The sequence below is a fragment of the Anopheles stephensi genome, chromosome 2 (genome assembly GCF_013141755.1).
Source record: "Anopheles stephensi strain Indian chromosome 2, UCI_ANSTEP_V1.0, whole genome shotgun sequence".
NCBI lineage: Eukaryota > Metazoa > Arthropoda > Insecta > Diptera > Culicidae > Anopheles > Anopheles stephensi.
Genome location: NC_050202.1, coordinates 16450234 through 16476068, shown reverse-complemented (window position 1 = coordinate 16476068; position 25835 = coordinate 16450234). Strand labels below are relative to the sequence as shown.

General features: G+C 48.2%; 2 protein-coding genes and 1 long non-coding RNA gene across 8 annotated transcripts in view; 1 reads left to right on the top strand and 2 right to left on the bottom strand.

Moving 5' to 3' along the window:
- Positions 1 to 143: 143 nt before the first annotated feature.
- On the bottom strand, positions 144 to 5401 carry LOC118507194 (gamma-tubulin complex component 6). The gene is made up of 4 exons (XM_036045270.1): positions 4896 to 5401; positions 4252 to 4828; positions 3462 to 4177; positions 144 to 3394 (listed from the first exon to the last, which is right to left on the bottom strand). Exons 1-4 carry the CDS (start codon positions 5301 to 5303, stop codon positions 374 to 376), a joined length of 4722 nt encoding a protein of 1573 aa, XP_035901163.1. The 5' UTR covers positions 5304 to 5401; the 3' UTR covers positions 144 to 373.
- A 2997-nt stretch (positions 5402 to 8398) lies between these two features.
- Positions 8399 to 10569, bottom strand: LOC118507193. The gene is made up of 2 exons (XR_004905613.1): positions 9964 to 10569; positions 8399 to 9867 (listed from the first exon to the last, which is right to left on the bottom strand). It is a non-coding gene; the product is annotated as an uncharacterized LOC118507193 (long non-coding RNA).
- Positions 10570 to 16365: 5796 nt separating this feature from the next.
- The window catches only part of LOC118507192 (calmodulin), a 32718-nt gene continuing 23248 nt past the window's right edge, over positions 16366 to 25835 (top strand). For 2 of the 6 annotated variants that reach the window (XR_004905612.1, XM_036045266.1), the window contains exons 1-2: positions 16432 to 16566; positions 16939 to 17810. Coding sequence is in view for 4 of the 6 variants with exons in the window: in XM_036045266.1 (XP_035901159.1) it covers positions 17808 to 17810 (3 nt within the window). In the remaining 2 variants the exon portion in view is untranslated. Of the gene's footprint in view, positions 16567 to 16938; positions 17811 to 25835 lie in introns of all 6 variants that reach the window. The other 4 variants (XR_004905611.1, XM_036045265.1, XM_036045267.1 and 1 more) reach the window with 4 other exon arrangements.

Below are 25835 nucleotides of genomic sequence, written 5' to 3'. Positions count from 1 at the left end.
TAATAAACTCAATTCCGAGACTTTGAAGAAAAGGAGTGTCTCGGTTAGAAAGATATTTAACTCAGACCGATAAGAGGTACAAAAACATGTTGACCACGAGAATTCCCGACTGGAGATGGATAACTGATTCTGAATAAATAACGTAAGAAGTTTTTAAACACTTAGTTTATTTCCGTGTATATAAATACTAAAATGTTACGAACATTAACATAATTTATCCTAAAACAAACAACAGATCCCATCTTGTTTTCCTGCGCCTGAATGAATGCTGGAAGATGATAGTTTCATATTTACATGCCATTTTTGTGTTTATCTAAATACAACCTAGCAGATCTCTCCTTTGACACACTCAGGAAGGTTACCCATTACACAATTAGCTAACAACCGGCTTCACATCATCGTAATAGCCGTTAATGTTGATGACGTGCAGAAACTCCGATATTTCCTTCTGATACCCGTGATCGTACATCTTGTTCCCGAGGAAGATGGTGTACTTGATCAGCTTCTCAAAGTCCACCTCATCGTCCAGTATCTGGCGGTAGCGTGGATGCACATAGTACTGGCTGCCGCTCCCTCCGACCGCTCCCTGCTGGGCCGGTTCCTGCCGTCGCCACTCCTTCGAACGCAGATGCCGATAGAACCGAAGCACAACGCGAAAGATTTGCTCGATATTGTTGTAAAACTCAATGCTCCGCTTGTTGAGGAGGCAGAGAAAAATGACTCGCTTCAGGTAGGTCCGATGCTTGCGGAACAGGTCTTCCATCGTTTCGGTTGAATCCTGCAGATCCTCACGGAATGCTTCCCAGGATGCGTGCAGCACACTGCTGGTGATGTAGTTCTTCAGGGCGTTCACCAGGTGGGACAGTTTGTGGCGTATCAGCTGCACCCGCGCGTACTGCGGAGAATGCAGCAAAGGTTTACCCAACCGTTTGCTAGCTTCCTTCAGCAGCTGGAACGAATCCTCCAGCACGTAGCTAACCCGCCGCACCTTTACCAGATACTTAAACACGTTCGTGTACTGCTCGATCGTTTCCAGGGTGAAGATCAGATTCAGGGGCCACTCGACGCGATAGCTAAGGTTCAGCATGCTAAACACGTTGGGCGAGTATAGGTCAAACTTTTCCGGCACTTGGCACACGATGAAGGACAGCCGGTTGGCGTTCGGATCGGTACCGGCATTGCTCGAGTACAGCGCACCATCCAGGATCGAGTGAAGCGTTTGATAGTTAAGCATCTCTTCCGGCGTTCGTACCGTTTCCAGCCGGTTGAAAAGGTTGTCACAGATGTGGGTTGAAAATTCGCCATCCATCAGCAGGAAGTAGTTGCGGAGACTTTCGAAATGCCCCAATATGTCCAGATCGTACAGATACATCTTCAGTATCTCGTTGTTCACGATCTCCATGTGAGCTTTCAGCGGAATCACCAACGAGTACTGTAGGAAGCGCGTTATGGTAAGAACGTCCACGCTGTTAAGCTCCTTTTCCAGTGCTTTCGAAGCGGTTTCGTCCTCCGGTTCGGTATCGTCCGAGCTGCCGGACGGTGGAATTGCTAGCCGACAGAAGTTTTCACACTGCTTCTTCATCGCCAGCACAAACTCTCGATAAAGTTCATCCTCTTCCTCCCCGTCCGTGTCCTTCACCTCGACCGGAGCTAGACTGTGGCAAGCGCTCGATCCTTCCCTTCGTTCCAGCGCTTTCGCACGGGTAAAATCAAACCCACCATCGATCCCGTCCTCTGCTTCTCCGGTTGCTTTCATCGCACTGGCCGGGGTTTCCAGTGCCAGTGCTGCCGTATCGGGAATACCAAACCGTCTATCGATAGCGAATCTTTCCGCCGCATCAGCCGCTGCTAGCACATCCAGCTTCAAACCGCCTGAAGCCCTTTGTGTGACAGGGTTCGCGTTAACATCCTTCGCCAGTTCACTCTCTCCACCAATCATGGCCGCCGGTGCTACCGAAGGACTCGTTGACTCATCTACCGTGTCACTATCGACCGACATTGGTGAGGCAGGAAAGTTTTCCACCCCAGTCGCAATATCGAACTCCGATTCTAATATTCGTCGCCGATTTCTAGCACGATCCGAATCGAGATTTAGGTACATTGTGGGCTTCCCGTTCGGATCGCGTCTGGTAGTTCCATCCGGAACGGCATAATCCGTGAGCAGATTGTACTCTTGGCTCATAATCTTTCGACGATTTTTTTGCAGCTCCGTAAGCTCCTGTGCCGTTGTTTGTGCGTACGTCGGACCAGTGCTCTCCTGTTCGCGCGTTGTGTAATCGCTTATCAGGATACGGTCTCGATTTTTGCGACGCTCCGCCAATCGATTGCAATTCATGTCGATCCTTCCGGTTGCATCGTCCGGTGGAGCGATTTCGAACTCCTGCGAGAGTATTTTTAGCTTATTACGCTGTGCTTCCGTTAGCTTTCGTAGTCCCGCACTGGCGGTAGCTACCACAAGCTGCTCCACGTTTGCATTGGCATGATCTTCATTCTGGAACACACCCACCGTCGATCCCAACACTTTCGCTCGGTTTCGTTCACCTTCACGCGTCGCGGTATCTTCCGCCGGAAGATTGCAGTTGAGACGATCACTTTCCAGCGCTGCAGGGTCGAGTGTTGGAACGATTGGGCCTTCGATCACCGTACAGTCGAGATCTTCCGCACCGGAGGTGGAAAGATCTGCCTTAGCCGCAGAGCTGCAGCTACTCGCCGTACTGTCCGCCCCATACGGCGAAGAGTCCACACTCAGCGACGGCGATTTCTGAGCGTCCTCGTAGATGGAAACGCTTGCCGTGCTGGCCCTACTCTCACGACAGCTCTGAAACGGTGGATCCTCGCTCACCGCCTCACCGTCCGTACCGTCCGTCGTAATCGTAACGACCGGCACGATGCTCAGCTCGACCGTCGCAGCCTGCAGTCCATCCAGCTTCGCGTCCATCATTGTGTTTAACGCCGTGTACTTCTTTACACGATCCGTAAGCTCTAGATTTTCCCGCAACAGTTGCCTATTTTCCATCTCGAGACGAACCTGCTCGAGCTGTAGCTCCTCTTGCAGTTCTTGCCTCTTCGCCATCAGTTTGTTTTCCCGTATCTCGTTCAGCTGGTCGAGCAAATCTTCCATCTGCTTCTTCTTGCGTCGCTTCTGTTCCTGCGCTTCCGTTTCCTGCTCCACACGCCATTGCTCCATGTAGGTGCGGAAGTTTTCCTCCACAATGCGATAAAACTCAACCCGCTCGCTTTGTTTGGTTTCGTACAGCTCACGCACGGATACGGTCGGTCCGCAGAGCTGGCGTGCTTTCGCGACGTACCGCAACCATTTGGAGCGTAGCTTTGATACTTCATCGAACGATAGGCAAACGTTCAGCTCCGGATGGCGAAGGGTGAATAAAGGATGCTAAAAATGGAAATCAAATATGAAATAAGACCAGGAGGAGTGAAATTTCGCGTCTTAAAATTCTTACCAACGGCCGGAAAGCTCTCAGCAGCATAACGTACTTCCCACACAGCAGAATGTCCTCATCGTACCCTTTGAGAAAACCGGGCACACTCTTCCGCCGGATGAAGTAAGCCTTGTCGAAGAAATGCTTCGTATTCGTGCGATAGTGATCGACAAAGAATACAAACAGCTCGCCGGAAGGGTCGTGCAACTGGCCCTGAAACAACCACCGCTGGAAGATAGCAAAATACTCCAGACAGCAGCGTCTCAACGTCGACAGCAGGAAGACGCTCACGCTCGGCTGCGTAACCTGTATCAGCTCACGGTACAAATGATCGAGCAGCATCGAACCGGTCGGAAACTCACGATCACTTTCATTGCCCGGATGCAAACTGCACAGCTTAGCCATCGAAAGCAACTGTTCGTTTGCCGGGGAAAGCATTTGCAGCAGCTGAAGCAACGATTCGCCCTTATAGCTGTACACGAGCACCCGATAGCAGCACAGGAAGTTCTCCACACTTTCGCAGAACGCCCTAAACACGAACCCTTCCATGATGAGCTCGAGCGTGTAGGGATTTTTGCGCGTCATCATCAGCAACCGCCGGAAGCAGGTACCGATCACCAGCGCTTGATCGACGAACGATTGGATCGATTCGATTTTTACATCCTCGATGGTAATGTTGGGAAGCGCTCGGAAACGATTGCTCTCATCGAACTGAAACAGGCTCGAACTGACACCGGCTGGAAGCATAAGGAAAGAAGGGAAACAATTATTGCTTCTGCAAGCCACCGTTCCTAAATCAGCTCTAACTTACTGATGAGAAATTTTACATCGCGTATGAAACTTAACCGTGGGACGATCCTAATCTCCGGAAGCTTGTGTCCCAGCTCGTTTTCATGGGCAGCATTGTACCGAAACAATGCGCCCGGACATTCGGAAGCAAATGGTTTCTCCACCGGTATGTAGCGTTGACCAAGGTTCTCCCAGTTCATGCCGAAAATTAACGCTTCTTCCTGTGACTGTTTTATGGGTTTAACGGCACGAACAATTTCATTATTTGGCAGCTGCTCATACGGCTCGCTCGTTGCTTGTCGGATTGCCCTCAAAAGATTGTATCGGAACGGGCCCTGATAGTGACCCAAGCTAGCCATTCGGTCGCTAAAATAGGAACACTCAACCGGAAGCGGATCCTGACGAACAGCTTCGCTTGCCATTATGTTGGCAATGTTTGTGGTAAATACGTGGTGAGTTGCACGAAACAGGTACGGATTTGTCTTCTCATCGTAGCACGCCGTAAGCAACCGCTCGTCTATCCGGAAGTCCTCGGGCTGGAAGATCGGGTAGGGACCGTACCGTGCGGCCGGCATCTTACTGTGGCCGAAAAACGGTGACTGGAAGATAAATAACGAGCATAAACAGACAGCCGTTCATTGAAACTTTCAACCCCCTTTGGCTTACCTCTGCAAGGACCTCGCTGCAATCGGTGGTGGAATTTTTCAGTGACAGTAAAAACTGCAACACGGCACGCTCCGGATCGACCAGCACCGGACCGTCGTCGGTTTCGAAGCGCCGGATTTGATCCAACAACCGTTCGAATCGTTCACAGCGCTCCAGCTGATACTTGTAGCGTGACGTCATTTGCATCTCGAAGTAATGGCATTCCAGCATTGCCAGTGGATCATCAGCTGCAGCGGTACATTCCGCCACGGCACCAACACCAAGGGTAACTTCGGGCTTCCCGAGCAGTATTCCAAATGCTCGTGATTTACACTTTTTCACCGTCTTTGCGTCGATCCGGCCGCAACACTGTTGGCCAATCGATTCGACCAGCTGGTCAACGAGCCGGTAAACACTATCGGAATGCATTTTAGCATCCGCCTTGCAGTGGAAAAATCAATAATCGTACCGTTTATTCCGCTTTGTTGTTGTTTGCCACCGACCTTGGCATCGCGCAAATAAAACCCCTTTTCTTCTTTTCGTACAACTGTCAAACAGATGGTGTTTTGGGCATGGCGTTTATAGCGACTAGTCGAGTGATTGATACAATCGAATAGGAAAGCCGTTTCGAACATGGTGGATTCAAATTCGAATATTTAAAATTAACGGAATTGTGCCACTCTTTGAATGAAGGGATTTATTGAGTAGGACATGTTTTGCGTTCTAGGTCGTTTTTATGTAATAATTATTTTTAAAAAAAGATTCTTACAATATTATTTCAATACGAATTTTCTTGTGAATTAAATAAATGCCAATGAAAATATTTCCATAACTTTATACTACCCTTTACTTTGTGCCAAGACACTTACTCGATTAATTTATCCAATCCACTTATAGTAAACTCCTTAACAATTTAATTTCCTTCACAGCAAATTGAAAATGCTTTCGGCAGTGAAATACTAAAAAACGATTACCTTAATCCCCCCCTGTCAGTAATTGAATACCCTTTCGAACCGGGCGTCGAGTGTAACAATTGTAATCTAATTTGGTACCTGTATTAATTAAATGATCAAATTAAATTTGTTTTTCTCACAAATCATCAGGTCTCCGCACACCTTCCAGCACACAATGTTGTTGCATTGTGCACCACGCCTTCCACCATGCATCCAGTTTTGGCCAAACCCGGTGCCGGACGGTCGGTCGGTCGGTAGGATAATTTTATTAACATCCACCGCTGCAACGGACGTATGGCTTCGATTGCGCAAAATTGCCATCAGCATTGCAGCAGTAACGACGTGGTCGTGGCCGAGTTGTCACCGGGTGTCCCGATGTTGTCTCCCACCGCCTGAACAGCGAATAATGCGAGCATGCCAGTTGACGCCCAGGCCGGCAAGATGGCCAGTGCCATAAATCGAGCTCGCGTCTCCTTGGAAGAAAATTCACTTCCAAGACACAATTGCCTTCAATGGCTCCTCTATGTTTTTTTTGCTCGTTTGTGTCGTGGAAATGAGTGGAGGGGGGGGGGGGGTGAGGCGGGAGGCCGATTCACCGTTCGAGGTCAGTTCAATTGCGTCGGGTCGGTACACGGGTTGGAGCAAACGCAGCATAAATGCCGCAACGCGTCTGGACGCCATTGCTGGCGTTTGGGCACGGTTGCAGTGGGCACTGGGAATGATGGCCAACGTGGCAGGGACCGTGTAGCGCGTGGTTGCAGTAGACTCGAACCAGTGCCAGAATTACTTTGTTGAACTCTCAACACTGCCCTGCAGAGCAAGGACTTCGCTCCGGATTCCAGTATTCTCATACTCCATTTTCTTCTGCAATTCTCTCTCTCTCTCTTTCTCTCTTCCTCTCTCGTTCTCTTCATTATCCAGGTTCTCTTCCCGGACATACCGCTGTTTTTTATTGTGGATTTTCGCAATGACGTGCTTTCCTTGCTGATTGGAAACACCATTTAGCTAACAATCAACAAGTTCTCCTCGGAGAATATAGGCTTTCCCGCCCCACAATACCATGGTATGCGTCGGTGCCGTGGAGCCCTTCGGAAAGCACCCAAAATGCGCATGACGTCGACAGCATAGCGTAGCGCTTTTCGCCACACTACGCCAATGCTTCCGTTAGCGCACCAGAATGCGCACAAAACGATGGCGCCCTAATGTCCTAACGCTGCTGCTCAGGAAAAACGGAACGGTTCCAGGCACGGGATGACGATGATGTTTGTTTTGCTTTGCGTCTTTTCCTGCAGGTCTATGTTCCTTCTTTTTTTTTCGTTGGTTACTTCTTACTGCTTCTGTAACCCTCAGCTGCGCTAAAAATAGAGCCACGCAAGGAGCAGCCTCTTCATCGCGTGCCCACACGAACGCTAGTGGTGCTGCCTCGTACTTGACTCCACGGTCAGGTAGGAAGCAGCGAATGGGGACAGATCCGAAGGATCCATCCCATCGTTGGCAACAGTGCAGAACCATCATCCATCAAGAAAATTCGTCTTCGCCACTGTTTGCCTCATTTCTCACGAGGATTTTCCAGCTGAAGGATCACGCTTTCTTGTATGTCCTCTCGCCCAAAACAAAAAGAAAACACAAATAACTCAGCATTACAGCTGCATAGTATTGTCTCTTGTTCATAAGAAAAAGCACATCGGCCAGAAATACGAGGACATTCCATTTCATAAGCAAGCGGCAACATCCACCATTTGCCGCAGCCCATACGATCTCCACGGTAGGGTCCCACACGCGCCAAGCAAAAAATAGCACTGCATTGACAACATCTGACGCGCGGAGTCCTTCGTCAAAGAGTTGCATACGCGCAACCCACATGCCACCAGGCCGGATGCCGACCATTACTAGCCGACCGAGCCGTTTCTACCGCGCCTGTCCCAAAACCGAGGGACGGGCACCCGAACCCCTTTTTGGCGTACGGTTGCGTCGTCTCCGTCCGTGGGGCCTCTGCATTTTCCGCAAAGTTTCCCGCAATGGTAGCGTCACGTCTGCTGCAATACGCCTGGACTGGCGCGTATGTGTGGTTGCACACGGTTGCGCCACTCCGAACACCGGGGAGGTTGGTTCCGGGTCTCCGGCGCCATGTTCCTTCCCGTGATTGGGTGGGCTCGACGGACGGTGAGTTGTTGATGTTACGTGCTGGTTTTCTGCTGCCGAAGGGTGTATGCTGGCAAAACTAATCAAATTAAGCCTGAGCGACTGTCCCTCCTCCCACCATCCCCACCAGGGAGCTGCACTTGATCCTCAGTGCTGGCTCAAGGTTAGGAGGATAGGTGTTTTTGATTTGCCTCACCGTTGGTGGTGGAATCGTTATGGACGTGCGTCCGAAGGTTTTGCAGAATGTTGGTGAGCAAGATGATGTTGATGATGGTGTTAACGGGTGTTGCTGACAGTTTGCTGGAATGCTTTAAGTGCTAATCGCGTGTCAGTATTAAAGAGGCGCCCTATATTACGTAAACGGCCAATAATGCACTTTTTTCCATTTAAAATGCTCATTAATTCACGTCTTGTGCTTTTTTTTCTATCAGTTTGTCTTATTATTTATATTTTTTTATATTTCTTAGCATGTTACCGGTCTTCAGGTTTGTAGATGCTAAGCTAATATTAGTGATAATATTAGTTATGTAGTCTGTAAGTGTCAAGATAACCCTTTGTAAATAAAAAAAATTTGCATCGATTTCACTCAAAGTTTTGATAAGCTTATCATTTAGGTACATAGAGTCATGTACAATACTCTAAATCTTCTTCTTTAGCTCTACAACTCCGAGAGGTCTTGGTCTGCCATTTCTGGCTGTCTTGAATTGATTTCCTCAATAGTCTGATCTCTTGGCGCGATACGAGATCTAGTGCCTCCTTCAAGGTTCGAATAGAATCCCATTACACTAAGATATCCTCGCATAAACAATTCTTATCCAAGACTTGTTCAGGATGACAGAAAATTTAAATTACCAGCAGTAATTTTTTTTTTTAGCTTCAGTTATTCTAAATTCATCCAAATAAAACCGTCCATTACTTAACATTCCCATTAGTAACAAAAAAAATCCATGCTCCCCCCATCGAATGCATTGCTGCTCATTTGCATTGGTGCATGTGTATTGGAAGGTGGCCGGAACCGCGCGTGAGAATTGTTTACATCGAATCCCGCACACTCCCCGACCGGAACGGGAGGCTCGCTCACTCGCTGATTCGTACCTTCGAGAGAAAAACCCCTGCACGAAGGATAAGCCTGGCTTTGGTCAACATTTCGGCCGAGATGCGGAATCTCATTTTGTGGGTTTTTTTTAGTGGTGTGTTGTTTTTGCCGACTCCTGCCACACAGCAGCAGCTTAGAGCAGAAGGGAATGGAAAACGCTATGAGAAGAGAACACCCCAGTATACAAGCGTGTGTGTGTGTGTGTCGGTATACGGATGCAGCGCTGCGCTTGTATATGTATGTCATTGAGCGTGGCTTACCCTGGAATCTAAAATAAGGTTATCACGCCAACCTTTCCCACCGTCACGGCGAGCTGAGCTGCCGGACCATTTTGCGTCAGCAAATTTGTAAACCTTCTGCCCCGGGTTTTTAGGACGAGTGGGGCAAAGGTTTGATAATTCATCTGGGAGGGGCTGCAGGAAAAGCCGCCGTTTTCCCCTTTTGCTGGGTGCGTGTGTGTGTGTGTGCTCGCATGCTCGGTACTGACCTGTTGCGCACGTTTACACCGCCGGATCGCAGTGCTGGCTGGGCGCCTCCATCAAGGGGAAAAAAGCACGGGCGGACCCCTGGGCATCGTTTGATTGATCAATTACAGCGGCTGGCAGCGATTCCCGTCGATGTTGATCGATCGCTGCCGCCCGAGTGTCGTTTATGGCAGATACGACCAGATATTACAAGCCCGATAACAAGCAATAGAAAGATCGGACCGACACAGACACACACACGCACTCGATGGTGATAAGAGGTGTGCGTTTGTAACCTTTACGATGATGCCATGCGGATGATGCTGATAACGGAGGTTCTGGAGGAAGAGTGAAGTGGACGGGGTGTATATGGTAACACTTATCGATAGGCGGAATGATAAAACCCGGGCACCCTATAAAGGACGGCAACTTACACAAGCGACCATCACAGGAACCTTCGCTTGCAAAACATCTCCGCGTTTGACAGGAGAAATGTTTACTGTCACCGGTACTGTCATTAGCCTGCTGGGGAGCAACACATACGCATCTCGTACACAAGCGTTTCGCGTATTTCTCGCGTATATGCGTGCAGGCAGCATCCTGTTGTATTGTGTGTGCCCCCCTTCGCAACACTCTCCCCCTCCTTCCCTCTCACCCACCCTCTAGACCACACGAAGCAGAAAAAAGGCGAGGGCAAAAAACATAAATCATCACGAAGGCATGAAAGACAATAAAATTATCACCACATCCCGCTTACCCAAAAAGGCACACACACACACAAACACACGGAAAAACACGTGCGTGTGTCACCACAGCGCAGAGCGTTATCTGCAGTGAGGGAAAACAGGCATCCACACCTGTTTCCGTACGTAACCGAGGATGTTGGTGTGTGTGTGTGTGTGTGTAGGCGTTGGCGCCCGATTTGCTTCGGTTGCCGCGTCAAAAATCGTTCCGCCAGTTTGATGAAAGCCTCAACCCTCGGCAACATCCTTCTCCTGTGCCCCGGCTAGTGGACGCACATTGCTCTGGTAGTAAAAGATGATCGCCACCCCCCCCCCCCCCCCCCGCCTCCCCGAATAAGGGGTAGCAGTACGCGTGTGTGTGTGTGACAGCGCGGTTGGGGCGATTTTTCGCATTGCAGGTACTGCTGCGCCAATCGGAACGCCCGGTTCGATGGTACCAACACACGTGCACACACACGCATCGTGGTCGCGGACGCAGTACCGTACCGGCCGAAAGCCGGTTGGGTGTCGCGCGCGCTCCAATGTTCGAAACTCGCGCGACGCGACCGATCCAAAGCAGAAACCCTGCGATTCGGAGATGAGCAATGGGAGAGATAATGTACTTGGTACAAAAATGGTGAGTATATCTCTCTGGTTGGTATATCCGCAAGGCACGCGAATGTAACAATTACTACTACGCTTACTGGGGGAGGAGAGGGGACAAGGGGGAGTCCTCCCTAGGGGAAGGGAACACTAATCCCATCCGCTCCACACGGGCCAACTTAGCAAAACGGGGTGCTAAACGTCAGTGAATAACACACCGAAGGGGGGAAAAAAAAGATATTCGCTCTCGTGAATGCTCCATTTTCCCCAACCCCCTCACACACACACACCCCTCAGCTCTTGGTACGGTTTGTTGTTGATGGAAGCTGGCTACTTGGTGGTGGAGGGCTACTAAATACCCGCAGAACTGCTACTGATTTTTCCCCGAGAACCGGAACGAACCGACAAAGATGACTAAGCGCCACGGAAGCTACTCTCTTAGTAGTCGGCCCCCAATCCGCACCAAAAATTCGGTCCCGCTCGGTTGGTCTGCCATCTCACGCTCTCTCGCACTCTCCCTCTCTCTCTCTCGCTCTTTCCATACATCGCCGATGTAAAGATGCTGCAAAACATCATGCCGCGCCATGTGTCCACCACCGCCAGAGCGCAAGTAGTAGAATTTCCTGTACGGGGGTTCATAGACCCCCGAGTGTGTGTGTCCCCACTCGTTTCATGGGCATGTCGAGCGAAGCTGGAGGCTAATAAAAAGAGCGATAAATTGTAAGATTTTACTAGGACAGTACGGGCCTTCTGCAGCTTCATGCGCCTCGCACTTTCGGGAAGCTCCGGAAGGCTCGGTCTTGAGCAAAGCCTTGGACAATGGACTTAGGACATCGTTAGCGTATGAAATATAGCAAACTGCTGGAGCGGGGGTGATTTTTTAATGGTAAACTTTAAAAGCACATTGCACCTCACTTTTTATGATCTTCGCGAGCGATCCCAGGCTCAGAGGTCCAGTGATCAATTAACGAAGGGAACTCACCGTTTCGCCATTAAACCATTTACCATAACGATCATTCTAATTAGAAGCAGTGGACTTCTTTGAAGGATGCAAAACTTTTCATAACGACTCCCAGGTCCCTCGTTATCATCCCGATACACGCACAGGGAAAATGGCAGATAATGATCTGCTCTACCAATCAACTCCGGGACTCCAATCTCCCGGACAGACGCTGGCGGGATCACCCCATATTTCACCCTCACACCCCCTCCCTCCCTGTCAGGCAGGGCGCGTCCTCACCAGCCATAAATATTAATATCATCACCGAGTGGGCCGTCTCCGCCTGTAGGCATCAGTTCGGTTCAATTATACTTTAGCCGTTTAGAAAAATGGCTGTAATAAAGATAACAGCAATTATGGCCAGGGCGAAGGTTTTCTTCCAATTATTTTTTTCGTATTTAACCTACGGTGCCATTATCACACGATTGTACGGGCCCGCTTTTCAAAGCTTTGTTTAATAATTATCAACAATAGGAGCTTCCGGGGGGTGCTTTTCCTTTTGGGGCTTCAAAATTGTCTTCCATTTTCGTGACAACCATGAAATGGGGCCATTTCGGGGTGGGGAGGGAATTGCGAAGTAGCTATAAAGTGTAAAATTGACTCGCACACAATTTTCACCGGAACATGAGAGGGAGAGCAAGTGAGCGAGTGAGCGAGAAGAAAGGGAAACCGTTTTCAATTATAGCGGTCAATCAACAATCAACGACCACCGTTGGATGAAATGCACTTCACAGCTTATCAATGGCGAAGTGAGAAGCGTGTATCATTTTTTTGTTTTGTTTCGTGTGTGTGTGTGTTTTTGGTTTTGTTTGTTTTTCGCTGCTGATAAGTGTACACTAATCGCGGCAGGAAAGGAGATAGCCGGTCTGACGAAAGCGGGTGCGAAGATCTCTTCACGTCACGGAATATCAATATTGTTTCAGTTGTTTCGAAGGGCATTAATATTTATTTTAACGGCTAATATTAATGTAGATCGTTTAAGAAGTTCAAGATCAACAATTAATATAAATTTTTGTTTGCTAAATATTGAACTACAGAAATTAACGATAAAACTGCATCTCAGTTTGGGCCTACGACCCTGCTCTGTCCATGTAAACGGCCAATAAAGTCTTTACAGGCTGAGTCGTCCGGTGCCTTTCACATGACATGACCAGCCCATCATTAACGAAGCATAATCTTACACTTAAGAAAAATTTCTTAAGAAGATTTTCCTGAAAGTTTCGTCACCAACCGGCTAGGACCATCGTTAATCGGCTAAGACTTAATCAAGAATGAGGTCAGATCGTTGTGATCGTTGGCGATCAGTTGCTACAGCTATTTCATCTAGTTCTAATTAACAAATTCTGTTAGTCGCTGCTGAGATTAGCCATTAGTTTGAGTCTAGTGGATGACTTTGTCTCCTACATGGACAAGGTGTTTAAGCTACCAATCTCTAGTATGTTCAGGCTATTGTTCACCATTTAGAAGGATACTCTGTCTTCTTAATATAAGTCTCACAACGATAGAGACAATAAAGACTAGGATTCTTCATGAGATTCTGCTCTGGTTGAAGGGTCCTACAATACAGATGGGCGGCCAGAATCTGTTTCCTATTAGTTTTTTTGTCTTTCACCAGAAGTGAGAAAGTGTTGAAAAACTTGAAGCAATTGTAAACTATCATCAGCAAGGAGATCATTATCAAGGATACAACACGTAGTATGAAAAACATCGTCAATTGCAACTCTTCAACCGGAAAGACTATAGGTGCTCCAAATTAACTGAATGGTTGGGTAGTACATTTGGACACAAGGCCACTGCATGTCTAAGTCCATTTAAAGGGCAGGGACCGGTATTCAAATCCCATCCAGACCGACCCCTCGGGCTGCCAGTCTTGATTTGTTTAAAATTAAGTGCCGGAAAGCCAGAAACGGCAGGTCGAGACCTTTCGAGGTTGCCAAGCAAGAAGAAAATTGCATTCATTACTTCATGATTTTAGACTTCAACTAATCAGGAGCAATAAGTTTAAGATTATTAACAAGTAATGGCAAATGCAGGTGACAAAGTTAGGACCCATATTACATCATTTTTAGGATAAAAACCCCACAAATTACCATTTACTTGGTTAAGTTATTTACTGTGCAGGCAAAAAACCTATCTGTAGTCCATCATCATTATACCAAATTGCTAAAACAATTTTCCAAATCGCTACAGCCTGAGCTGCGTTCATAACAATGGTGTAGGATCCCCCTAAAGATCCCCCCTCAAAAAATCAGTGTTGCAAAATGATATTCAATTTAAAACGTGTTACAACAGCTGACACCTTCACCCCACGGGGAGTTACAATAGAGTGGCACAAATCGTAAAACAAAAATATTTAAGCGTTATAGGGAAGACAATTTTCGCATGTGGCTTATACGCCTGGCTAATCGATTCCCGAGCAACACTTAACCGTGTGGTTCCCTTTATCTTTGATTGCTCCATCGGCAACGGTACGAACAGCCAGGCACGTAAGGGCATCGCTTATCAACATGCCAATGCTTTCATTCTGTCCTCCCATCATACGTGTGGCAATTAGCCATCTAAAAATCCAGTTAACACTATTCTTTTTTGCCCATTTTTTTGCACCCTGCAATAATTCTTCATAGAAAGCTAATGTATTTGAAAAAGGTGGCCAAAAATGTTCTACACTGCACGAACGATTCCTTGCCCGTTTTCGTGCTGCTTGCGCCTGCCGTGGCACAACAGACGCATTACGTCAGTGTGAACGATTCCTGACTCATGCCTGGCACCCATTATCACCATTAGCTAATTGATTGCCCGACACTGGCTCGAGTCACTGCCGTTAGTGACTTCGTTATCGAAGCGTCACGATCCAGCGACACCTGATCTGTCCGATTGGAAAAAAAACGGAAACGGATTTCGTACGACAATCCAATGAACCAATGAACTTAATTCTAGATCACTATATACAACTTGACCAAGATCTCTCTATATACAAGTCTTTCTTTAGATGAAGCGGCCAGTGAAGTACTTGGTAGAGGTACCAGGATCAGCTACCCAACTTGCGGGTATAAGCAAGTCATATGAAGCCAGCCAGTCATAAGAAGCCAATGATAGGGCAAGACCTCCAGAGGTTGTAGAGCCAAAAGGCGAGCCTTGACCGCAAAGCTCATAAATTCGTGACCCAGCCCCTAATGACCCAAGACACACCTTTGAAGGGCTGGTTGAATAAAAGAGCCCCCGACAAGCAATGCACCTCACATTACATTATCGTGCTCCACACACCCACTCCGGAAATTTGCAGTAAATGGGATGAAAGATGGTTTGCGCACCGGTTCCATGTGCTTCACCCATCGGTTTGCTAACGCGCTGACCATGAACAGCAGCACACTGTGCTGCTGCATCCAAGCGTGGCCCCAAAAACCGGTAAGGTGAAACACGTGAAACCCCAGAAATGCCCAACCACCGCAATCTGACACACGCACTCACACAGTCAACGCTGTCGAATAGACAATCGAAAAAAGCGCTATTACGATCGAGAGAAAAGAAGGCCTAGGCGAGAAGCGAACCGAAGACCGAAGGAGGAAGGAGGAGGAAAACACGTGAGAAGGTGCGATGACTACTGCAGAGCCGTTCCGGCCAAGGGTTGTTTGTTTGCTGCCGTCGACCGGATATGGTGACCGGAGTCCGGTGAAGCGCACCCGGATGGGACTACCAAATCGGTGCCGCCTACAGCAGCTAAATAGTGATGGTGTGCGTGGGTGCACCCAACTGCACAATTCGCCGCAATAAAACAAAAACCCGAAGTGCCCGTGCCGAGGGAAAGAACCATCATCAAACGGGCTGCGCCACCACACACCACACTAGGCGCAAGTAGCCGGGGATGGGGATGGATATAATGTTTATTAGCAGCGCTCGGTGAAAGCTCTGGCGCACTCGGACTGACTTGGTTGTTGATGGGGCAATTTTGACCCACTCGGACTACTCCACCCGCCGTTCCCCCGGGGACACGGCTCGGCTGAAGCTGAAATGTGCGGCCTACTGCGACCAGGCGCGCGCGCCTGTTTGTGTGTGCGTGCGGAGTATACGCAGAGGGGGGTGTTAGGGTAGGACGCGAGCCGATGGAGGCGCCCAATGAGCGAAGCGAAGCCAGCGAGACGAGCCCCAAAAAGCGCGTTGTTTTATCGAATATGTAAAGAAGGAAGCGAACTTTTGTGTGCATTGCGACATTTCTGCGCAGTAATACGAAGGCGAAACCCATCGCCATCGCCTGGATCTGTACGCATACAGGCGCATACCAGGAGCGACCGGACCCGGAGAGAGCGCCAACTCCGGGAGTCCGGTACTATGGCAGCAATTTTCCAACCATTTTCTCACTCTCGGCCTCGTAGGAGCAAAAAGGACCATCGGCAAATTGGTGAGCGGGAGATATCCTGCAAAGAGTAGTGCAGAAAACTGCGGCGTTCTTCTTGGAGCAGGAGAGCTTTTGCTTCCACGGCATACATCGCCATGGCAGCCAACCCCATGCACACACACACACGCACACAGCTTAGTAGGCAAGGAAAATGGTACGGTTGTTGCTCTGGCGAAAATGGATGACAGCAGCCGCAGGAGCAATCGCGCCGTACGCGGGTCTCTAGATCTAGTTGTTGAGGCGTTCGAACATTCCGAGAGCAGTTGAATTCGAGTCGTCGTGGAAAACGGTTCTGAAACCATACAGCACAGTTGTTGTCGTGAGTCCTTGATTCGAATACTTCGACATCGTTGTTGACGGCGTGCTTTGTATCTCCTTAAGTGCTGATGTAAAGCGAGTGATGTTTGCTGACGAAAATTTTTAAACCAATGCATGATTAATACGGACTTTATGTAAACGCAAACTTTCGGGAAAACGATTTCGGTCCGTCTGTTGAAGTTCTCCCAATGGAAACAGGTGGCCCAAAATTGGTCCTCGAATAACATCGTTTCAGCACAACTAGGGGAGATACAAAACGCCGTTGTCATCTCTAGCCCCCTCTCGAAAACATTCACAGCGTGTATTTACAAATTTGTAATGTGTGTGCTTTGTTTTCTTTACCCCCCTCCTCCCCCTACTGTTCATCTTCTAGTTATCCTCCACCCCCCACGGGCCAGGTAAAGCGTTCGCGAAAAATTGTAATCCACCACAGTGTTGTGTTTTTCCGCTCCCGTGTGTGCGGCATTTTATTAGCGTGTTTTTCTACACCACCACCGTGTTGAGTGTGCGTTTTGCGTGAAGAGCGCGCGCGCGTGTGTATTGTGTGTAAGTGTGCGTTAGTGTTGGTGGTGTATTGGGCGCTTTGCTCCCAAACCCCTTTCCCTGTGCATAACGTCGCGATAGTGCGTACGATTGACCTTCTCTTTCTCACTCTCTCTCTCTCCCCCTTCTCTCTGTCTCTCTCTCACATCCCAGTACGTTTGTGTGCGTATCGCGTCGTCAGCGTAACAGCAACAGCAAAAAAGCCGCGCTGCATCTTCGCGAAGCAAGAAGCAGCCCGTGAAGGAAGCGAAGAAACGAACCCGTCGTCATCAACCGACCGACCGTTTAGCGAGCGGAGAGCGTACGGAGAGCGTGTGAACGCGTTCGGGTTTTTTTTTGTGTGCGGTGTGTGCGCGCGCGTCTTTTGGAGTGTGCGTTCGCGAGCGGCGAGAGCAGGAGAGCGAGCACGGCAAGCGCAGAGAGCGTGCGAGAGCGAGAGCACGATCGGTCGGGGAATTTGGTCGCTCAGCAGAGCAGAGGCAGCAGCCGCAGCAGCAGTAAATTGTAAGCCGCAGTAGTTAGCAGTTGTCGCCGAGTTCGCAGCCAGCGTCGCCACACGGAAGAGCCGCAGCAGCAGCAAGAGTGTGCAAAAGCAACCAAGCAGCAGCAGCAGCACCAGCCTGTCTATTGTCAGCTAGTTTTTCGTGCAGCGAAAACCAACCCAGACACCAAGCCACCACCCTTTTTTTAGCAGCAAAGATGGTAATTATACACCGTGCAACAATTCCACTACATTTTACGGTTTCCTTTTCGCTACTTTTATCTTTCGGCGAGTGTGTGTATGTGTGTGCGTGTGTGTGCACACGCATCTGTTCATCGAATTTTATCAACCTTTCCCGGAATCCGGATGTGTCAAGTGTCGTGCCGCCGCGTACCTATGCAGAGTGTGGCCAATCCGCTCGATGGCGTCCCCCGTACAATTTTTCAGCCCTCCAGTGGGGACTCCATATAAGATGATGGAGTCGGTCCTTTTTTTTTTCTTTTCGTTGGTCGAAGCAAATGGTGGCGCTAAGTGAGTGAACTGCCGCCGAAGCCTCCTATTGGTAGTGTGTTGTGCAAATCGCCGCCATCGCGTAATTTGCGGTTTTTTTTTCATTTGGACCTAGAAAATACGAGAGGAGTGCGACTTTACACACCCGGTCGCCAACACTGTATAAGCTCTGTCAGTCACAGCATTTGCCCCAAAAAGACTTCTTTGCCAATATCTACACGCTCTTGGCGGAACTGCGTGTCTCGCTTGTGCTGCGGCATTGCGAATATGGCTCCCCATGGAAAGCCGATGAAACGCGTCAGCAAATGCCTTCGAAATCCGAGACTGAAAAGCTAGCGAAAGGGGGACTCTTGATGGAAGATGTGAAAAAGTGATATCATGTGGAGACGGGGTAAAGTAGCGACAGTAGTAGTAGTAGTAGTAGTAGTAATGGGTAGTAAGCTAGCACCGATGGCTCGGAGGGAACCCTCCTGCTGGAATGGAATCCGGGTCGGCCATCTACGCGCAGTGAACCGATTGTGTATGTGCGTGCGTTTGTGTGTGTATACCTGGTGCATGTGGCATGATTGGTGTGTGGTGACGTTTACTCTTGCCGGGGTCAGGATTTGTCACACAATCTAGCAGTAGCAGCAGCAACAGCAAAGAAAATGCAAATGTAGGCTGTGAATCATCAACTCGCGGGTTGCTGTGTCGCGCGAGGCTCCCTTTTGCGTGCATATCTAACCTCACTTTTTTGCGCACAATTCAACTCGTGAGTCAATCGAACTCCCCGTTCCGTTTATACTCATTCGTTAGACGATTCCGCGCGTGTGTGTGTGTGTGCTCGCGAAGCAAATAAAAAAAAACGTTGCTAATGATACGAGAATAAGATTGTGTGAAGAGTGGAAAGGAGGAAGGGGGGCCGAGGGTGGAGGATAACGTCCGGGTGGATTTTATTCTCTTGTCCTCGGTCGGAAGGTTCGATTTCGAGTTGCTTTTACTCCGACGCACTGGCGGAGAACACTATTGTACCGACCAGTGCTGTCATTTTGGGGTGCCGTTTAGCAGAAGAAGCAGACCATTCGTAAAAGCAGGCCTCCACCCGTAAAGGCGACGAGATGGAAAAAGATGGGGAGGTTTTTGAGACAAAATTCACTCAACTTCACCGTTTCTCGCGAGCACAGTCGCACAAACACACACACAGCTCTCTTCAGGAACCTGCTCCCCGTTGTGGGCGTGCGTGTGAGGTTGTACGTGCGCAATTTAGCTGGTTTCTCTTTCTGGCATACACACTACACTGTAGTGCACAAACATGATCCCGTTGCGACATTGAAGCCGAGAAAACACGCAACTCTCAACGCCCCAAGTTTTTGGTGCGCCCTCCCTGGTTCCACGGGGGTGTGTGTTGGGGGTTGTAGGAGGTGGTTGCGCGATGGAAAAGCGGAGAACGCGATTGGGGATAGAGCGTGAGAGCGTGTCCGGATTCGCGTAGTATCTCGCTCCGAGGAACCGTTTTACCGCAATGCGGGTTTTTTCTCGCGACTCTATTGCCCATACTCTGTGCTCTGGTAGGAGGGGTGCCCCATCATGTTGCTCTCGTCGGCTTGTACTTGCACGAGAAGGTGGTTGTACCGACGACCTGGCCCAGCAGTTTATGCTCAATTGATCATCATCTTGTTGATTAAAAAGAATAGGAAGCAAACATTTAAGGGAAAGGATGATAGAGAGAGATAGAGCGATTGGTAGTAAGACAACGTTGAATTTGTGAACATTGCGAAAAACGGACTGCTGCTGCTACTGCTAATGCACTTTTGTTTCCGGGCAACAATATTTGATTTTTTCACTCCACGGTTAACATTTTGGCAGCATGTGGCCGAGCATATGGCGTTGCGTGTGCGCCTTTTCGCGATCACAATAGGAACTCCAGAAATGGAAGAGATGAAACTGCCTACTTTGATGATACTGCCGTTTGCCTGGTGATGATGATGATGATGGTCGTATATGGGGCTCGTCTTCTTCGCACCGTAGCGAAAAGGGGTAAACTCTCGCGTGCAGCGAAGAGCAAAATAAGGGATGAGAATGACAGAGAGAGAGAGCGCGTTCAAAAACACACGCACACACTTGCAGCTGCACCACCGGAATGATCTCACATTCACGTGAAAATGTGTGGTTTACAGGGGGTAAAAAAAGGGGTTCGTTCGCTGTGGTGCCGTTCGGAAGGGTGAACAAAAAAGAAACCCGCGCTTCTCTTCGACCGTTTATGGCCGTTTGAATTAAATTTTCGAAATTACTTCCTTGCGGCTCATAGTTCGCGGCCGAAGAACTCGAGAGAGAGAGAGAGACCGAGTGAGAATAAAAGTCTTTTTTTTTTTACTACGATACGGTCAATAAGGTAAAGGAGGGGTTGATTATGGTGCTGTCTCTCTCTCTCACCCAACTTTTGCACCGCTATTTGCTAGAGACCGGTTGATAATATTGTCCTGGGGCTAGTGTTGATAAAAGAGGGTGGAGTGGGCTTTATCATGCTCGATAAGAAATGGAAATTTATCTCTATGAAACGATTATGGGTTACATCTATCTTTTACGATTGCCTGTTTATCGCCCAGCATGGAACAAAGGTACGATACGCGTGAACGACTGATTTTGCGTTACCAGCCCACTGTTGTTGTTGCTGGAGAACTGAGTGCATCGTGTACTGTATTACAGCACCAAACGTTTTCACCGTATTATGCAATGGGATTTTTTTTTAAATAATTCACCCCAATGCCCCCACCACCCCACACGAGCCTTCTGCCGACTGCCGACAACCCTATTGTGTCAAAATGTACGCAAAAGGGAAGCCTTTTCAAAATTTCTCCCCAAAGCTCTGCCCTTCTTTTGGGAGGGGCGCTGTGTGTCCTGGCAGGGTAGCAGCGGTTGGCAAAAAGGTTTCTGAACGGCGGTACTGTGTAAACAAGATTACAATTATGCCACATATTTCCTTCTGTGTGTGCCTGCTTTTCCAGCAGCGATCCTACCTTTCGCCTCGAAGTTGGCTCCCACAGGTTCACAGCAAAATGAACCCTCCCGAACCAGAAATCCGTCCACAACAGACGCATACATATGCCACCTGTGTGTGTGACAATTAACAGAATCGGGGGTTTTTGTTGCGCTCGGTCGACCGACCACTCCCCACCTACATGACCAGAGCCACCTCTCCCCCTCAGCTAGCCTTCTAAATCCAATTAGAACCTCAGCTTGTGAAGGAAGGATGTCACAAGGCATGCGTTGTTCCCAGCATGGGACGGTCGGCCACAGGAAGGCAATTTCCACAAACGAATTTCCCAAAAACTCCCCTTCCCTACCTCCTTACCTCTTCATTCTGTTTGACTGATTGGGTCGAAGAAATTCTGCCACCACCACCAGAAGCGCCCAATTTCTTAGCTTTAACCGTTCCAATTTTCCGTCGTCGTGTTTGAGGTGAAAGGATTGGAAGTTATGGAGCTTCAGAAAATGGTGAATTGTCTAATGAACTCCTCTACCCAAGGATGATAATGGTGGGTAGTAGTCCTCTTGATGGATATTTTTTTATGTCCTTGGAACTAAGCTAGCGTAAGTTAGACCGAGTAAGCTAGTCTTGCCTTCCTGTCCAGCAATCCTTGTAAGGCCTACTACGCCTTTACTATGGGGTCAATTTTATGGCCCCCTGGTACCGGCGCTCTGCTGCCGTATTCAAATGAGCCACCAAAGATCGATAAGTGGTGACCCATTTTCGGACCGAATGGGATTTCCTTCCCCTGTGAAATGAAGTAAAGTGTTCGTTAAATTATATTACCGAGTGTTTCTCAGGCCAGTTCAACATTGTAACACTTTTTTGTCAACAGCATAAAAGGCTAATCCGGCATCGTATATGCAATTGAAACTTGTTAACCTTTTTCCAACATGGGAAAACAGATTTTCTACGTCGTAAAATCCCAACTGGAATGGTCTGTGCTTCTAAGTTGATAGAATATTTTGGATTTTTTTCAAGAACAATTTTAAATTCTTTGAATTAACTTAATTGATGCTATTGAAATGTATTTTTAGGCGATAAATTTTAGAAGTTGGATAGCCAGTTTTAGGTAGTGGAGTTCCGATGGGATCCGATACTGACACAATTGGCCGATAGACCGAGACCGGAAATTGGCATATTTGAACACATAACCAACCGAATAAACGAACTCAGGGTTAAAAGCATACAGCGATCCACGCACAAATCAACTATTAGGAGCCCAATAATCCCATCTCAATCATCAAAAGACACACACGCCGCGCAGCAGTATTTTTCGCACTAGAACATAACACTGATTTGCCCTATGAGTTGCGTGTGAGATTCTGCTTTCCCGCACCCAACGTGGCACTCTTCCTCCCACTATGCATTGGCTTGGTGCGAACGCACAGAGACATGGCTTCTACCTTCTACCGGCTATCGGAGCTCAGCACGAGCATTCAAGCACAGCCGCAAACTTTACCGGGTTTTTGATTCATCCATTCGGGTGTTGCAGTTGCAGATGCGTGTTTTTTGCTGCTGCTGTTGCAGTTGTGCTGCGGAGATGTGTTTTTGTTGCATTCGTGGTGCTATGCGAGCGGCAACACAACACTGCCTACCTCGTCACCTCGTCTCGCACCCTATTGGTAGCAACAAAACAGCAGCAACACCAGCAGCAAACGCACCGGCCCCGGTGTGCGATGTGTTGGAATGTTATTTTTGGGACACCTTCTGCCGTCTGTTCGTTCGGGGGGTGTGTGTGTGTGTATGGTACGGTGGGGTGGTTTTTGGTATAACGGTGGGGTGGTTTTTGGTATAACGGTGTATGCGCCGGGTTCTTCCTCCGGAGCCGGTGTTAGGAGAGTGATGTAGGCCAGGTTCGTTGGTGTAGGTTTGCTCGGGTGGGCAAGTCCCCGTTACAGCAACCCACCCTCCCCCACCGGTGCGCCATGTTTTTACGGTGTGTCCGTGTTTTTGGGAAATGTATTTTCGATTTTCACCGGCTCGGGGTCCGCCGCACGGGTGTCTCTTTCGCGCACGGTCGGTCGGTTTGCGGGACCACCCCCTGTTGCTGCACCCGGTTCTTCGCTGACTCAGGCCGGGGTTTTTGTAAGGCGCTTTTGATGTGCGTTGCGGTTTTCGGTGCTATCCATGCATTTTGTTTGTTGGCCGAAGTTTTCGGCTCGCAAGAGAAGCAAACACCAACGGAGGCCAGGGTTTTTCTTGGCGCACACGTGGTGTTGCTTTTGTTCCGTCCAAGGATTTTGAATTGTTTTTGAATTGCCAATGGTTCCAGGCCTGTTGAACGGGGGGTGGGGGCAGAATGAAAAAAGAAACACATTATTCTTAAATTGATATTGATTGGAACTACCTCCTATAGATAATGCATTAGAGCCCTAGCAAATCGTATCAGATGCAACAGATTCTGTGTTTAGCTAAAGCAGGAAGCTATTGGTGGGGTCAGGAACAACCGGCTTGCGGTTTGTCTGTCTGTCTGTGTGTGTGTGTGTGTGTTATTGAAGTGTCAAAATAACATCACATGGGTGGTAAAAGCTTTGTGTGGTTCGTGTTTGGTTTGTAGCATGCTAATGAGCCTCCATGTTTTGACATCGAATGTCTAGCATTGGCACCGAAGGAAAAAGTGCGCTGCAAACTGGAAGGAAAGTAGAACAGCACATCACACCACACAACAAAAAAGCAATTGTTGCATTTGTCAATTGTTATTGGTCTCATTTGTAGATGTTGTAAATGATTGTGATTTAGAAAAATCTTATCGTCGTTATTACGTAGATTGCACCATAGTGCATGATCAGAAGCAGTTTAAATAAAGATCCTCCAGATCAGATTATGAGGTTAGTGGTTTTGTTAGGCCTAGTGTTTTCCTCAGTCACTCAAGCTTACTCCTATCGGATATCAGGAAGCAAAAAGGCTTACAGAATCAATTTTGACAATTATTGACTCAAGATAGCTGAATGTTGATATTATAGCTCGGGTATCTAGGTAGGGGGTCTCTATTTGAGCCGGTCGGGTGGCCGATGCGATAACGGCGCCAGTCTTCACACGACAGGACTGGGGTTCAAATCCTATCCAGCCCTCTTCACGGGTACGCAGGGCTGACTACCATGCTACGGGTAAAATCATGTCACAGAAAGCCAGAAATGGCAAGCCAAGATCTCTCGAGGTTGTAGTGCCAAGGAAAAAAAATCTAGGTGTAAGTCCGTCCGTATAAAACCATATATGTTTAAGTTATCATAAGGGTATCTAGCGTGACGTGGCCACAGAGGACCTCATTTTAAGGACATATGTATGGCCTTTAGCTGCCGGTCCATATCCAAAGAGGATCGTGTTCCACAATCGCGCAGTAGTGTTGAAGGGGGCCTAGGGAGTTGGACTTCCACACCGAACCGTGATATTTCCTCACAAAGTGAAGTAGAATAGGAAAATTCCCTTTTTGAAGTTCGTATAGTTGAGGACCGGGGTTCAAAATATTTTTAGCTGAGCCTTATCATTCAGATGTGCATTATCATTGAATTTTTTGACGCCTGTGTAATATCCAAATCACTCACCAAAGAAAACTTCACTTGTCAAAAAATGGTTCGGAATATAATATATGCTGCAAATGAGTCACAAGACGTGATATATCTCGTTATGCTACACTGAGACACCTTATCCAAGCTAGTTGCGAAAAGATGAGCTCTCCTAATGCTGTTGCATGTTGGAGCAGCACAGCAGTAATAGCAGTAGTAGTAACCGGTTTTTCTGCCGGTTTATGTCGCATGTTTAAGATGTGCAGAGCAGAGCGTCGTATCTCCAACACAGAGAGGAAGCTATGTTTGTTTGCGTTAGATGGACACCTCGTGTGTCTCACTAACCCGGTGGAAATCAAATGATCCACACAGTTTACGAATATGATCTAACTTTTTGTGCAAAGTTGTTCAAAGTATTTATTAAGTTTAAAAAAATTGTTGAAAATCTGTTTAAATTTCAACTTAGCAAACTTAAATTTTTGCTGAAAAAAATTAATAAAAACATCATGTTAGGGCGTGTTACAACACCGAAATGTACAAACTTGTCCCCAATTCCAATACTGCTCGTTGGTAAGCACCTCGAGCACACGGTGCGATAACTCGCACATTGCACAGTGTGAGGCACGTCAGTAGGGCATCATCAAGCCAGCCACGGGCGGCACACATTGATTCGCGCGAAGGTACGACATGCATATAAATAATGTTTAATGATTCTCGAATAACTTGTCACCATAACGGGTACACAACACCCCCAACCAATCCATCCCCCTCTCCGTCCCAGCACGATGGTCATTGGCATTTTGCATCTCTCCGTGATCAAGTGTCACGTGTCTCGGGTTACTCTAGTCTCTCGCTCTCTATCTCTTCTGTTTGGCTGTGTTACAGATACTAAATTGAACCCACTGTGGCTGGCTGGTGGAAAGTTTTATAGCACCTTTGATTTCTTTTTCCCACCGATTCTGGAGATAGATCTGGAAGAGCTTTGAACAGAGCAATGGAGGAGCAAAAAAAGGTGGCCCTGTTGAGGGTGGGGTAGTGTTGCTTGATTGATGACGTGGTTTGCTTGGAGCTTGTTGCTGGAAGATGCATGATTATTTTATGACCCTGAGCATAGCACTCCACCAAAAAAAAAAAAAAAACCCAACCAGACGGCAAACGGAAGGAACTCTCAGCAAAGGTGACTTCCGAGCGTGCTGGGAACAACTAATGGCTGTAGTTGTGAA